Raw genomic sequence first — 16136 nt, forward strand, 5'->3', positions numbered from 1 at the left:
TCACACTGCTCCCTGTATCCCACGCTTCCTGGAATCCACTGCTTCCTGTATCCCACCCTTCCCAGCATACATTGCTCCCTGTACCCCACAATTTGCAGGATACACTGCACCCTGTATTCGCTTCCCAGTGTGCACTGTTCCCTGTATCCCACACTTCACAAGGGGATTGCTCCAAGTAACCCATACTTCCCAGAGTGCACTGCTCCCTGTATCCCACACTGCCCAAGGGCACCACGCAATGTCTCACCCTTTCCAGGATGCAATGCTCCACATGTCCCACCATTCCCAGGGTTCCCACCACCCCCAGTGTGGCCTCACTTCACACAATGCCCCAGTGTCCCCTGCAATCAGGGCTGGGTCATGAACTCACCGGACACTGGAGCTCACAGCTGGGCCCGTGCCAGCCTGGACTGCAGGCACACGTGCCATTGGAGGGGTTGCAGTTGGCACCATTGGCACATCGGCAGCTGTTGGAGCATTGGGGGCCCCAGAGCCCCTCAGCGCAGGGAATGGTGCAGCCCTGTCCTGTCCATCCTGAGGGAGGGGGAGCAGAGTCAGAGCAGCCTCAGCCAATGAGAACAAGGGATATACACCACCCGGGCCAATGAACCCTACCCATCCCAGCCCACAGAGGGTCCCACACCCACATCGGCGTGGAATGAAAGAGTGACCTGACCATCTTCACCACTTACTCCCTCAGCATCAGTCAGTTCGGATCCACCCAGTATGCGAACAAGCCATTCTGCCTACCTAGCCTAATCTCCGACTCCGATCCACCCAGGGGCTGACCTCTACCTGACCCCCAGCCCACCCAGGGGTTGAGGGATCGACCCCGTGACTTCTAACCCATCCAGAGACAAACTTCTCCTTGACCCCAGTCCACTCAGGGACTGACCTATCTGTGACCCTGTCCCACTCAGGGACCAACCTCTCTGTGACCCCGATTCACTTAGGGACCAACCCCTCGACTCCGATTCAACCAACGACCAACCTCTCCTTGATCCTGACCCACTCATGGACCAACCTCTCTGTGACCTTGATTCACCCCAGGGACCAACCTTTCCTTGACTCCAGCCTACCCAGGGGCTGACTTCCCCATGTCCCCCTGGCCCACCCAGAGACTGTGAACTCCCTAGTGACCCCCTGGCCCACCCAGGGACCATGAACTCCCCATGACCCTCTGATCACCCAGAGATCTTGACCTCCCCATGACCTCAAGTACATCCTGGGGCCACCCTTCCACGACCTCAACCCACCCAGAAACCATGACCTCAAATGACCCCAGGCCCACCCAGAGATCTTGAACCCTGGTCTGCCTGGAGACTGTGAACTCGGCCCATCCACCGGCTGACCGGCTACCTCCCCCATTCAGGGACCTAGAGGGAATCTCTCTCTGCCTCGGGCAGCAAGACCCAGTATCAGGGGTGTGGGTGGGGGAAAGGTCATTGCCATCAGAGCTGGGAGTCTCCCTGTTGCCCTTCATACCCTCACAATCTGGAAGCCGAGGCTTGCAACAGGCCCATCGGCCCAACACGTTCATGCCAGCCTAGCCGCCCTTGGTCTATAGCCCCGAGCCCTTCCCACCCACACGTCTGTCCTGTTATCCATCTCTGGGGAGCAGAGCCCTTCCTCCACCAGCACTGAACACCATTTGACGCCCCCTGGGCCCGTCACCTGAGAGACACCGGCAGGAGCCATCCACGGGAGAGCAAAAGGCTGAATTCTGACACTGGCAGATCGAGGAGCACTGCAGCCCATAGGTCCATGGCGGACACAGCTCGGAGCAGTGGTCACCCTGAGGAGAAAGCCACAGATGAAAAGCAGTGCCGGGATGGCCACGGGACATGGTTCCGCGGAACGTGGAGCTGCCCTGCATGGGAACATCACCTTCGGCCTAGAGTCTGTTCTGGACAAGAGAATATATACATGCATACACACCGAAACACAATGTTCAACTCCAGTGCCTGCACTTGTCAGACCATCCTTCCATCCCCTTCATCATCCCGAGTCCGTCCAAAAGCCTCTGAAACACCACGACTGTACCTGCCTCCAACACCACGACTGTACCTGCCTCCACCACCACCCCTGACAGCCCATTCCAGGCACCCACTGCTCCCCGTGTAAAATAGTTCAAAAGATCGCAAGATATAGGAACAGAAGTCCGCCAATCAAGCCTGCTCTGCCTTTCTAATCATGAGCTGACCATCCTCCCACTCAGCCTCACTACCCGGCTTTTTCCCTGTAACCCTCAATGCGGGGTATTTCCAAATCATCCCAACAGGAAAAGACAAGAGAAGGAAACAGTCTGAGCACTGGCCGACAAGAGAAGAAAACAGTCTGTGCACTGGCCGCCATGCCCAAGACAAACCCATAAACCCCTGATAGACATCTTGTACCTTTGTTGTGAGTGTCTTGAATGTTGTGGGGGGGGGTGGTGGAGATGAAAAGAGCTTGAACTCTGCAGAAAACTGTATAAAATGGATAATTGTAGTCGATGCAGATACTGTTAACATTGACACTGAAATAATGTTGATAACTATTTGAGTTTAGAAAATCATAAATAAAAATTAGATATGTGGTTAATAACTCAAATATTAAATTTCAAATGATACAGAGTTCATTCTTACCATAATCTTAAGATTTAGTGTTAATCTGGAATCTTCGCGTTGTGTTGTCCCTCTCCAAGACTGTGCCACCTGGGTTCATGACTACTAATCTTCAACCTTGCTAAGGGGAAGGGGTTTATAAATCTATTTTTTTTTGTTATGTATAATTTTATTATCTCGAGTGTCCTTTGGAACTTGTAATCATTATTGTAACTTTTTTTCTGATCTTGTAGCACATTTCATAACTGTATTGTTCAATTTTTCATTGTAAAATATCAATAAAAATATTTTAAAAAGAACACCAGAACATAAGAAGTAGGAGTGGGAGTCGGCCATCCGGCCCATCGCCATTCAATGTGATCGTGGCTGATCTGATGATCGGCTCATCTCCACTGACCTGCCTCCATGTCCCTTAATTCCCCTATTATGCAAAAATCTCTCCAGCCTCATCTTAGATATATTTACTGAGGTCACCTCCACTACTTCAATGAGCAGCGAATTCACCACCCTCTGGGAAAAGCAGTTCTTCATTATCTCCGTCTTAAATCTACTCCCGTGTATCTTGAAGCTATGTCCTCTCATTCTCCTTTCACCTACCAATGGGAACAACTTACCTACCTCTAACTTATCTATGCCTTTCATAATTGTGTATGTTTCTATAAGATCCCCTCTCATTCTTCTAAATTCCAGCGAGTACAGTCCCAGACAACTCAATCTCTCCTCATAGGCTAAACCCCTCATCCCTGGAATAAACCTGGTGAACCTCCTCAGTCCTTCCTTACTCTTGTACTTAATGAAGGCAAGCATACCATATGCCTTCTTTACCACCCTACCTACTTTTCTGGTCACTTTCAATGACCTGAACCCCCAGGTCACTCTGCACATCAGTACTTTTAAGTGTCCTGCCATTAACTGCACACATTTCCCCTGACATATTTTTAAAGTTTATGACACAGTAGAAATGGATTCTGGCCATTGAAACCCATGCCACTCATTTACACCCAATTAACCTACAGCCCCATATGTTTTGGAAAGCGGGAGGAAACCAGAGCAGCTGGGGGAAACCCCACACAAACACACAGAGAATATACAAACTCCTTACAGACAGCACCGGATTTGAACCCAGCTCTCTGGTGCTGTGACTGTGTTGTGCTAACAGATGGGAATTTAATCTGGGTAGGACAAACCAGAGTGGGGCTTGCAGGATAAACAGTAGAGCACTGAGGAGCGCAGTAGAACACAGGGATCTGGGAATACAGATACATAGTATCCTGATGTCACCTGTAGATAGTATGGTGAAGGCATACTGACCTTCATAAATCAAAATACTGTGTATAGGAGTCGGGAAGTTGTGATGAAGTTTGCTGAGGCCAAATTTGGATTATTGTGTGCAGTTTTGGTCACAAAACTACAGGAAGGATATCAATAAGATAGAAAGAATGTAGAAGAGGTAATATAATGATGTTGCTGGGACTTGAACAAAATGAGTTACCGGGAAAGGTTAAGTCTTTATTCCCTGGAGCACAGAAGAAGGAGGGGAGATATGACAAAGAAATTTAAAATGATGAGGGTTATAGATAGAGTAAATCTAAGTAGGTTGGGGTTAAGGGTGAAAAGGGAAAAGTTTAAAGGGAACAACTAGGGAATTCCTTCACACAGAGTCATGAGAACATAGAACAAGCTAACAGGTGAATTGGTGTTTGCAGGCTCAATTTTGACATTTGAGAACAATTTGGACAGGTACATGGATGGGAGGGGTGTGGAGGGATATGGACTGAGTGCAGTTCAGTGGGCCTAGGCAGCGTAATAATTCTGTACAAACTAGAAGGTCTGAAGGGCCTGTTTTTGTGCTGTAATGTTCATATCTGTAACTGATCTCGATCCAGTTGTATTCTGCGATTGCCCTCTGCACTGTCCACTCCACCAACCTTGGTATCATCTGCAAACCTGGTCATCCACTCAGTTGCTTTATCATCAGATCATTCACGTATATCACAATCAACTCCAATCCCCACGGAACATCACTGGCTACGGAACTCCACCCTGAACACCCTTGCACCACTGCCCTCTATCTTCTAAGTACCAGCAAATTCAACTCACCGTGGATCCCATGCATCTACACCTTCTGGATCAGCCTGCTCTGAGCAACCTTATTGAAGTCCACACAGACAACATCCACTGCCCTACCTTTAACAACCACTTTGGTCACCTCCTCAAAAAATACTCACGTCTTTAATCTGACCATGACCTTCTAAATGTGCATAAATCCTATCCCCAAAGAAAAGTATTCTTTCCAATAGTTTCCCTACCGAAAGAAGGCAGGGGAGTAAATTGGGAGAAATGGCAGAGCAGACTTGATGGGCCAATTGGCCTACTCCTGCTCTTATATCTTATGGTCCTACTGCCTGTTTATCTCCCGGATTATTTCTAAACCCTCTTGAACAAAGGTACAGCATTAGCCATACTCCAGTCATCTGGCACCTGTCTTGTCGCAAGTGAGGACGCAAAGATCTTTGTCACAGACCCAGCAATCGATGTATTAATCTCTGGGAATATATTCCATCTAGCCCTGGGAACTTGTTCACCTTCATGCACCTCAAAAGACACAGCACCACACTCTTTCTTGATCTCAAAATGCCCCAACATATGAGCATTCCCCACATCCTGCTCCCCATCACTGTCCACATCCATCTCCTTGCCATCCTGTCCTTCCTACACACGGGAACATGCTGGTCCTGGACTCTAATTGGTTGGACCCTAAACAACTCCCACCTGTCAGCTTTGGACTTGCCCAATCACAGCTGCTCCTGGTTCACTCCACCAAGCTCCTGTACGATCTTGTCATAATTTTCATCCCTCAATTTAGAACTTTTCTATAAGGCCCAAGCGCATCTCTCTCCGTACCTTGCTTGAAAGCAAAGGGAAAAAAAAGAATTAAAATACGAAAGTCTGTAGATGCCTTGTTTGAAGTAAAAACACGGTGCTGGAGAATCTCGCCAGTTCAAATAGTGTCCTTTATAGAGCAAAGATAAAGATACATAACCAATGTTTTGGGCTTGAGCCCCTTCAGCAAGGGATGGGGAAAATGAAAGCAGGAGTCTGAACAAAATGGTGGGGTGGGGGTGTGATGGGCAGGGAGAGGAGCATAATCCCACAGACAGGAAGGATAGACCTTGGATCCAAATCCACAGAAGTTTTAATGGTGCCATGCAGGTTGATAGAACAGTTGTGAAGGCCTATGGGATGCATCTCTACAAATCTCTGGTGAACCATTCGAAATTTGTGTTCAGTTCTGGTCACCTCATTACAGGAAGAATGTGGAAGCTGTGGAGAAGGTGCAGAGATTTACTAGGATGTTGGCTAGATTGGAAAATATGTCTTATGAAACAAGGTTAGACTTTTCTCTTTGGAGTGAAGGATGAGAGGTGACTTAATACAATACTATGAGAGGTATAGATCAGCATTTTTTTCCCAGGTAGGGAGTAGCAAACACCAGAGGACATCTGTACAAAGTGAAGGGAGGGAAGTTTAAGTGAGACATCAGCGGTATGTTTTTTTACACAGAGAGTTGAGGTGTCTGGAATGCATTGGCAAGGGTGATGATGGAGGATGGAAACAGGGGCATTTAAGAGACTCTTAGACAGGCGCATGGATGAAAAGAAAAATAGAGCGTTGAGGTAGGAAGGATTTTTTTTTGGTAGGTATATATGGTTCAGCATAATATCGTGGGTCGAAGGGCTAGTACAGTGCTGTAATGTTCTATGATATTGGTCCTCTTCCAGTTTAGGTGCAACCTGTCCCTCTTTTAAATGTCCCATCATCCCTGGAAGAGAGCCAGGTATCAAATCCCTACCCGGCCACCGGCTTCACCACACATTAACTTGTACACTCTCCCTGTTTATTGTCTCACCAGTACGTTGGATAGTGAGTAATCCTGAGATCACAACATTAGACGTTGTATGTGCTAACTTACGACTGAGCTCCCTGAACTCATTCTGCAGGAACACATCTCCCTTCCAACCAAGACTTCTGGGTGCTCTCCCTCCCCTCTCAGAATGCTCTGTACCCATTCTCCATAGAGAGGATTATGAACAGTCCAACATTTCCTCAGTGAAGCTCCCATCACACACTCTAGGGGTCAGACACTGAATGAAACTCTCTCCACACTGTCCCATCACACACCCCTGAGATCAGGCACAGAACTAAGCTCCCCCCTTGCTAAGTGGCAGTAAGGACTCCTCCCGAGGAACACAGGGTTGGAGGGGAGAAGGCAGTTGCCCCCTCTCTGTGATCACAATCTCGAACCGTAGGGGGCACCCATCAGCCAGAGTTGAATGGCTGATTTTCTACCTTCTCACTGGTGTTCATTGTCCCCAAGGGATTCTTACCGTGTAACCAGGGGTGCAGGCACACTGCCCTGTAACTGGGTCACAGCTTCCTCCGTTCAGGCACAGGCAGGGGTTGAGGCAGCCCAGGCCATACAAGGTTGAGGGACAAGTCTCATTACAATTGGGGCCAATCCAACCGGGCAGGCAGGAACAGAGCCCCGTGATCGGATGGCAGCTGTGGGAAGGGAGAGAGCAGTGGGAATAGGGAAAGGAGGGAAAGAGAAATATGGAGAGTAGAGTGGGGGAAGGGTGGGTGGGGAGAGGACAGAGAGGGAGGGTGGGAGATGGATAGATAGAGAATGGGGGAAGATAGATGGGAGAGAGGGGAGGGAATAGGGTAAGGGAGAGAAAAGGGAAAAGGGAGTGAGGGAGAGGAGGGGGAAAGGAGGGTAGGAGAGAGAGAGAAAAAGTGGGTGTGGAGGGAGGGTTGGAGAGAGGATGGAGAAGGGGAGAGCGAGAGTAAGGAAAGGGAGAGTGGGGTAAGGGGTAGAGAATGGGAGAGAAGACAGAGGGTGGGGAAAAGGAAGGAGGGTTTGAGAGAGGAGGGGGAATGGGGAGGGGGAGGGAAGGTTCAAGAGAGGACAGAGAAGAGGAGAAGTTGGAGGGGAGAGGAATTGTGGATGAAGGGAGAGGGGGTGAAGGGTTGAGAAGGGAGGGAGGATGATGAAGAAGGGGAGGGGGTGGGTGGGAGACAGTGAAAGGTGGGTGAGAGATGAGGAATGAGGGTGGGGAAAGGATGAGGGGAAGATGAGTAAGAGAGAAGAGGGAGGGAGGGGAGAAGGGGTGGGGAATAGATGATAGGATAAAGAAAGAGGGGAAGGGGAAGGGAGTGGAGGAAGAGGGCTTTTGGAAGAGGGGAGGAGAGTGGTGAAGGAGGGGAGAGGGGGAGGGGAGGAGGGAGCAAGAGAGTGGGAGAGAATGAGGGAATGGGAGATCGAAGTGAGGAAGAGAAGAGAGAGAAAAAGAAGATTGAAGACAGGGAGAGAGAAAGCCATAGATCAGTGACTGTAGAGACGGCACAGAAACAGTCCTTTCAGCCCACGGAGTCTGTGCCAATCCACCAACTGCCCATCTAACACCCATCCTACTATATTCCCTGCATATTTCCATCATCTCACACTGGATTCCACCCTCTCACCCACACCCGAGGATGGGGAAATTTTCAGTGGCTGATTAACCCCACCCCTATCCCCTCCAACCCTACTGTGGCTGGAAACTGGAGCTCCTGGGGTTGGAATTGACCAGGTCACAGGGAGAATATGCAAACTGCACACGCACACACACCTACTCATGGATATACACACACACACTTATGCATTCACACATAAACACACACACAGACACACATACACACTCACACATGTGTGCAAAGACACACACATTCCCTCCACACACACACTTGTGCGCACACACACAAAACACAAGCACACAGTGGCAGAGGTGGGGATCGAGCGCAAGTATCTGGAGCCGTGACACAGTGCCTCAACCTGCAGAACCAGGGCAACCTGTGTCACAGCACCTCAAACAGTGTAGTCCAGAGATACCTGAGCAGTTCCCAGACAAACGATCTCAGGAACAGTGTGAGGTGTGACGGGGTTATTAAGGTCAATTACAGGAAAACAATGGAACCTGGTCCTAGAGGGGTTGGGGTGTGAAAGGTCCAGCACAGGGGTGATGGGCCAAGTGGTCTTTCTCTCCCAGTTTACCAGGGAACTGCCCCCACCTACCCCACTCTCTGACCCTGATCCGCACCTCTGGGTGTGTGTGGGGTGACAGAGACACTGCCTGTTACACTCGTTCCCGTACAGCCCATCCTGGCACAGTCGCTGGCCGCAGTCGTTGCCCTGGAAACCATGCCTGCACAGGCAGGATCCATCCACGGGCATGCAGCGGGCCTGGTTCAGGCAGTCGCAGGTTTGTGTGCAGTTAAGTCCGTACCGGCCATGGGGGCAGTCATCCTGGCACCTGTGGGGCAGGGCAATGGTTAGTCCGGGTGCAGGGCCCTGATGCTGCAACCCCCGACCCGACCCAGCAACATCCTGACCCAGCAACACCCTGACCCAGCAACAACTTGACCCAGCCCTGAACAACCCATCAATACAATTTTTAACCCCAAAAGCACTGACATAACCTGATCCTAATCCAACATCCTTCAACAACCAACACCCTCACCAGCGTCCTGAATGTTCAGACCCAACAACATCCTTGCAACCTTCCAACCTGACCCTGAACATTCCAACCCAGTAACTTACTGGGTTACCTACTACTCCCCATTTCAACACCTCTCAATACCCAGCAACACACTGCTACACGCTAAACCGAAGCCTAGCAACACCTCCACCTAACACCTCATCCCAACATCCTTCAACCTGCAACACATTGCAACAACCCCATAAGTCTGACCCAACACCCAATAATATCAGTTCTGGATACAAGATCACAATATATAGGAGCAGAAGTAGGCCAATCAGCCCATCGGATTGGCTCCATGATTCTAATCAAGAGCTGATCTATCCTCCCACTCAGCCCCACTCCCTGGCTTTCTCCCCATAACTCTTGATGTCCTGACTAATTAATTACCTGTCAATCTCTACCTTAAAAACACCTGATGACCTCGCTTCCATGGGCACCTGTGGCAACAAGTTCCACAGACTCTTGATCCTCTGACAAAATAAATTTTACCGGATCTCTTTTATCTTGAAGTTGCGCCCCCTTGTCCTAGACTCCCCTACCATGGGGAACATCCTTGCCACATCTACTCTGTCCAGGCCTTTCAGCATTCAAAATGCCACTAATGAGGTGTTCCCCCCCTCCCCCCCCCCACCATTGTACTTCGGATACAGTCCAAGAATCCACAATCTTTCCTCATATGCTTACCCTTTCATTCATGGTCACCTTGTGACAGGATGTAGATGCTTCAGAGAAGGTGAAGAGGAGGTTTACTCCTGTATTGGAGAATGTAGCTTATAAAGCAATATTTACAGAGCTAAGATTTTCTCTTTGGAGCGATGAAGGATGAGAGGTGACAAATAAAGGAATATAAAGCCCCTTTCACACTTCCATCCCAGTAAATGGGCCGTTCAGTGTCCTGGGATAGGAATGGGGGTTTGGCATTTCACACTAGACCACTCCTAACTGGGACACTGAACGCTCTCTCACTTGCAAGAGTTTATCCCCGGCGTTTGGTCTGTTCTACCTTTAATAGGAAGTGCCTGACCTTTTCAAACTTGCCTGATCTGCAGACACCAGGGATTGTACTAAGGGTCGAGGCTGGCAATCCCCAGCATGAGATGACGTCATTTGACGCCGGCATTAAGCAGATTTTGCTTTCACACTTATCACTTTAAAGGCTGATTGATGTCCTGGGATCATGGGCAAGTGTGAAAGGGGCTTAGGGGCTTAGATTGGTGGACAGCCAGTGGACATCAATTTAAGGTGAGTGGAGGAAAGTTTAAGGGAGGTATCAGAGATTCATTTACTTACAAAGAGAGTGGTGGGTGCCTGGAAGCCATTGCCAGGGGTGCAGGCTGGTACAATAGGGACATTCAAAAGACAGGCACAAGGATGGAAGAAAAATAGATGGTTATGGGTATGAGGTTGGGAAGGATTAGATTGTGGAGTTAAACAGAAAAGTCTGCAGACACTGGGATTGCAGTGCAATACAGAAAAATGCTGAAGAAACTCAGTCGATAGGAAGCAAAGGGTAAGCAATGTTTTGGACTCATGTGTTTCTTCCAGGTACAAGCAAAAATCATGCAGGCATCTAAATAAAAAGGTCGAGGGGAGGAAAGAGTAGGACGGAAGAAGAGGCAGGCGAAGGACCAAAGGCTGAAGTCATAGTTGGAGATGGGTGGGAGGATTAAAGAGAAAAAAGCTGAGTAGGTTGCCACATTTCGGCACAACATCTTGAGCCGTAGGGCCTGTACTGTGGTGGAATGTTCTATGTTCTATTGCCACACCCTGACCAGACATGTAACACTCCAACCTAACACCTGCAACGCCACTCAACCTAACCTTCAACACCCTGTAATGCGCTTTAAATGTCCCAACATTTCACACCTTTACATCCCAACAATGCTTTACAGTGCAGCACCCAACATCAACACCCTGCAAATTACTCCACAGCACACAACACCCCAACACCCCAGCCCAACACCCAATCCTCCCAGCCACCACATCACTGACCATATCCCTACCCTAGTACCCTAACACCATACTATCGTCGCAACCCCTCATCTTACCCCTCCAGAAACCACCACCTCTTCAGCACTTTCCTGATCTCTACTGGCCCAGGGATGGGTACAGGATCCGGGATGAACCTTTCACTTCCTACCTATGGGGAGGGTAGACACCGCATCCTGTCCCCGCCCCAACAACTGCCTCAACATATTCTGAACACATCATAGCATCCCATCCTCCGCATCCCAATACCAAACCCGATACCAACTCCAAATCGAATCCCCATTCCAAACCTATCCAATCTCAAACTCAATCCATATTCCAAACCAAATCCCGATCCCAACCCAATCCTGATTCCAATCCCCATTCTAATCCCAGAGCCAATCTGTATCCCAAACCCAATTCTGATTCCAATCCCAAATTCACTCTCAATTCCAATGTCAAATCCAAACCATATTCCAAAACCAATCCTGAAACCAATCCCATCCAATTCTGATTCTATCCAAAACCCAGAGTCTGATCCAACCCCAAACACATTGCCAATCCCAAACCTGATCCCAATCCCCAACCCAATCCTAATTCTAATCTCGAATCCCCAACTCTACCCCAACATGGTCCCAACCTCAATCCCAAACCCATTCGTGATCCTAACCCAGAAACTTATCCCAATCCTAAATCCAAATCCAAACCCACTCCTAAGAGATGACAACACCCCAGTTCCACTGTCAGGTTCCCATTCCTGTGCCTCACCCAAACCTATCCCATTCCAACATATTCCTTGCTCCCTGTTCTCCACCCTTCTCAACTCACTGGGCCCCACCTACACCTGATCGTCCCTTCCTGTCCCTCATCCCATCCCCGTTCCTACCTCACCCCCACCCACAATGTCTCTCTCCTCCACTCCTCCTGTCCACCAACCCCTTCCCTCTTCCCCACTGCCTGTAGAGCACAACTCCTCATCCCCACCCCCTGGTGATCACTGCATCCTGCCCCTCTGCTCCACCCCACCCTTCCCGATCACCCCTCTGTCCCTCACCACCCAATCCCCATCCCTCATCCCCACCCCCATTTACCCCCTCCCACTCCCTGACCCTCAACCCCACCCACACTCCTCACCCCATCCTTATCCCTCACTCCTCCCCTCCCCCACCCATCCCTCACCCCACCCATCCACCAACACCCAATCTCTCACCGTGTCATTCTCCAACCCTCCCCCACCCATCCCTCACCCCAACCCTGTCCCCTATCCTCATCTACCCCCACATTCCATCCCTTTCCCCACCCATCCCCCACCCCAAACCCTGCCCATCCTCACCTACCTCCACATTCCATCCCTTTCCCCACCCATCCACTTCCCATCCCTCACCCCCACCCCCACCCATTCCATCCTCACCACCCATACCCCAGCCGACCCTCTCCCCTACGTTGTCCTTCAGCCCCATTCAGCCCTCACCTCACCCCATTCCCCTGCTCCACATATCCCCCACACAAAACTACATCTCCCATCCCCACCACATCCCCTACACCATCCCTTACCCCACCCCCACCCACATCTCATACTGCCACCTGTCCCTCACTGAACCCCCTCCCTGGTAAAACCCTCACCTGTCCCCCATGTAGCCAGGAAGGCAGAGGCAACGTCCTGTGGCGTGATGGCACTTTCCACCATTGTGGCACTGACATTGTCCACTGCAGTTGACTCCGAAAGTGCCCGGGGGGCAGGGCTGTGTGCAGACGGACCCCTAATCCCAAGGAGGGGGGAAGAGAAAGGCATTAGATCTCTGTCCACCAATAGTGAAGGGAGGAGCGGGTGTTGGAGGCAGGGGGATGAAGGAGAAGAATGAGGTAGAAGGGGGAGTGATTAAAGGAGTGAGGGAGGAGAGGTAGGTGGAGAGGTGGAGGAGCATGTGCTGGGATGAGGAGGGGAATGAAGGAGGGTGGAGTGAAGGGAGAATGAGGGACCGAGAAAGTGGGACTGAGGGGGAGTGAGGGAGGGGTGAGGAATGAAGTGAGGGGAAAGGGGAGGAGGGGGTTGTGGGAGGGGGTGAGGGAGGGAGGAGGGGGTGAAGAAGAGAGAGAATGAGTGAAGAGTGAGAGTGAGAATAAGGGAGAGTGAGGGGACTGATACAGTGTGAGGGGAGGGGCAAGGGAAGGGAGGGAGGAATGAGGGTGGGGTAGTGAGGGAGGGAATGAGGGGGAGTGAAGGAAAGCAATGGGGAGTGAAGGGGGGAGTGAAGTGGTGTGGAGGGGAGTGAAGGGGTGAGGGGGTGTTAGTGAGGTGTGAGGGGGATGTGAGAGAGTGAATGAAGGGGAGAAAAGGGAAGGAATGAGGGGCATGAAGGGAGAGTGAGGGAAAGAAGTGACAAAGAGCAAGGGGACTGAGGGGGTGGTGTGAGGACCCCATTCCCACCTACCGTCCACCCAGAGCGGCAGTGACAGGCCCCTCCCTCCAGGGTGCAGGCTCCCTCATTCTGACAGGGGCAGTGGGGGGCACAGGCTCCCCCCTCACAGGTCAGCTGGCAGCTAGAAGAGAGCAAAGGGTTAATGGTGTCATCCCTCACCACCAATCTCTCACCCTCCCCACCCTTTACTCCCCCGACCTCACCCCCATTCGTCACTCTCTGACATCACCCCATCCTTCACCCCTGACTTCACCCAAACCAACCACTCACACACACCCCTGACCTCAACCCACCTCACCCCAACCTCTCACCCCCACTCTTTACCCTGATCTCTCACCCCATTCTTCACCCCAGACCTCACCTCCATCCTTCACCCCAACCTCTCATCTACACCCTTTATCCCGGATTTCACCACCATCCTTCGCCCGACACAATAACCCTACACTTTCACCCCACCCTTCACCCTTGACCTCACCCTCAACTTGACCTCTCATCTCCTCCTTTACCCCAACCTCTCACCCCCCACCCTTCACCCCTGACCTCGTCCCATCCTTCACCCCGACCCTTCACCTAACCTCTCAACCCCAACTTCATCTCAAACCTCTCACTTCAACCACTCCCAACCTCCCACCCCCATTCCCACTCTTCACCCCCGTGCTCCCTCCACATCCCTCAAATAAGAGATTGTGGGGTGGGGGGGGAGACGTCAGGCAGGGTGGATAGGTTTAGCACACAGTGTGGTCAGCTAGGGGACCGAGATATAGAGCGTGGGATTTGAGTGGAGGTGAAAGATCGGGGAGGGTGTGTGGTTGGATGAGGGAAGATAGGTCGGGCAGGAGTGAGAGGTCGAGTGGCGGGGGATGAGAGGTCCAGCAGAGGTGAAAGGTCAGGCAGGATAGGCTATCGGGTGAGTGAGGGTTGAGGTCAGGCAGGGGTGAGAGGTTGGACAGGATGAGAGGTCAGGTTGGGAGCATGGGATCAAATGGAGGACACATCTCCAGCAACTCAAGTGACTCACAGTGCGCCTGTGGTTCCCTTCATACAATGGCACCGTCCTGTCCTGTGGTCACACTGGGCCCGGTTCTGGCACTGGCACTGCTCCAGACAGTTTTGCCCATAGAATCCTGGGGGGCAGGGGTCCTCGCAGGTTGAGTTGCAATACCCATGGGGGCAGGAACAGTGTCCCGTCACTGGATGACAGCTTCCTCCATTCCTGCATTTACACTGTCTCGAACAGTTCTGGCCCCACATCTGGAGGGAGCAGTCTGTGGGGAGGGAGATGGAGAGCAGGCAGAGAGAGCGGATGAGAATATGGGAGGGGTGGGGGAGAGGAGGAAGAGGTGGGGGGGCAGAGAGGATGGAAAGGGCAGAAGGGTGCGAGGGGGAGGGTGGAGAGCGTGGGTGAGTAGGAGAGGTGGGGAGGATGAGAGGCTGGAAGGGGAGGGGAGAGGATGAAAAGGGCAGAGAGTGTGAGAAGAGCAGAGGCAGAGGGAGGAAAGACCAGGTGAGAGAGTGGGAGGGGTGGTGGGGGAAAGATGGGATGAGAGGGTGGGAGAGGGAAAGGAAGAAGGGGGAGAAAGGATGACGGAAGTAGGGAGAGAGGGCATGAGAGGGTGGGAGGGGTGGAGGGGAGGGGTTAGTGGAAAGGAGGGGTAGAGAGAGGTAAGTAAAAGAGGCAGAGAGCAGGGGTGGGGTGGAAAGGGGAATGGAAAGAGGGTGACAGTGTGGGAGGGCTGAGAGAATGAGAGGGTGGGATAGGCAGGGGTTAGAGAGGGGATGAGAGGTTGGCAGAGTTATCAAGGAGGGAGGTGAGAGGGGATGAGAAGGTGTCAGTGCCAGAGGAAGAAGGGAGAAAGAGGAAGAAGGTGGTAGAAGCAGAGGGGGAAGGAGTGAGAGGGTGGGATGGGCAGGAGTTGTTGGAGAGGGAGAATGAGAAGGATAGAGGGTGAGATGATGGAAGGGCTGTAGGGGTGAGAGGATGGAGAGGCAGAGGAGGAGAAAAGGAGAGGGGAGGGTGGGGGTTGAGAGAAGTAGAAGAGATGATGTGGAGAGAAGAGAGAGAATCACACTGTCCAAAAGCTTTCTGGTTTGCCTGACCAATCCCCTTTGGACCTTGCCCACTGACTCTCCCCTCCCCCAGGAACCAGTTGCTGAAAGACTCCAGCCCCAAATCAGGCCTGTCCAATCCCACTGCAGCTCCTACCCCTCTAGGTGACCGAGCGCATGGTCACCAATATGCATTTCGCTGACGCCTTTGACGGGGGCAGGGGGAGAGCGTGAAGAGTGGTACAGCCCACGCCCCGCTTCGGACAGGGCAGGATGCAAGAGTGCACAGTAAGATCCTGCCAACATCACCTCGGCTCCAGAAGAGTACCCCTAGAATGGGGGAGGAAGATCAGGACCATCTCCCTACCCTGCCCCTGCTTGCAGGAGAGAAGGCAGTAGATCAAACCTTGAGGACTGGTGGTGGGTGGGGTGTCACACTGTGAGCTGGAATCTCTTTGGGGTCCCCATTGGAAGGCAGGTGCAGGGGTAGGGTCTGGGGGTGGAATCACCATGCC

General features: G+C 51.5%; 1 protein-coding gene across 10 annotated transcripts in view; it reads right to left on the reverse strand.

The window, feature by feature from the left end:
- Positions 1–16136, reverse strand: part of LOC138764413 (platelet endothelial aggregation receptor 1-like) — a 67490-nt gene that overhangs the window by 15853 nt on the left and 35501 nt on the right. For all 10 annotated transcript variants that reach the window (XM_069940300.1, XM_069940292.1, XM_069940291.1 and 7 more), the window contains 7 exons: positions 14594–14840; positions 13588–13696; positions 12779–12915; positions 8747–8959; positions 6995–7169; positions 1675–1795; positions 371–534 (listed from right to left, as the gene is read on the reverse strand). In XM_069940300.1, coding sequence (XP_069796401.1) covers positions 371–534; positions 1675–1795; positions 6995–7169; positions 8747–8959; positions 12779–12915; positions 13588–13696; positions 14594–14840 — 1166 coding nt within the window. The remainder of the gene's footprint in view (positions 1–370; positions 535–1674; positions 1796–6994; positions 7170–8746; positions 8960–12778; positions 12916–13587; positions 13697–14593; positions 14841–16136) is intronic.

Source organism: Narcine bancroftii, chromosome 5 (assembly GCF_036971445.1).
Source record: "Narcine bancroftii isolate sNarBan1 chromosome 5, sNarBan1.hap1, whole genome shotgun sequence".
NCBI lineage: Eukaryota > Metazoa > Chordata > Chondrichthyes > Torpediniformes > Narcinidae > Narcine > Narcine bancroftii.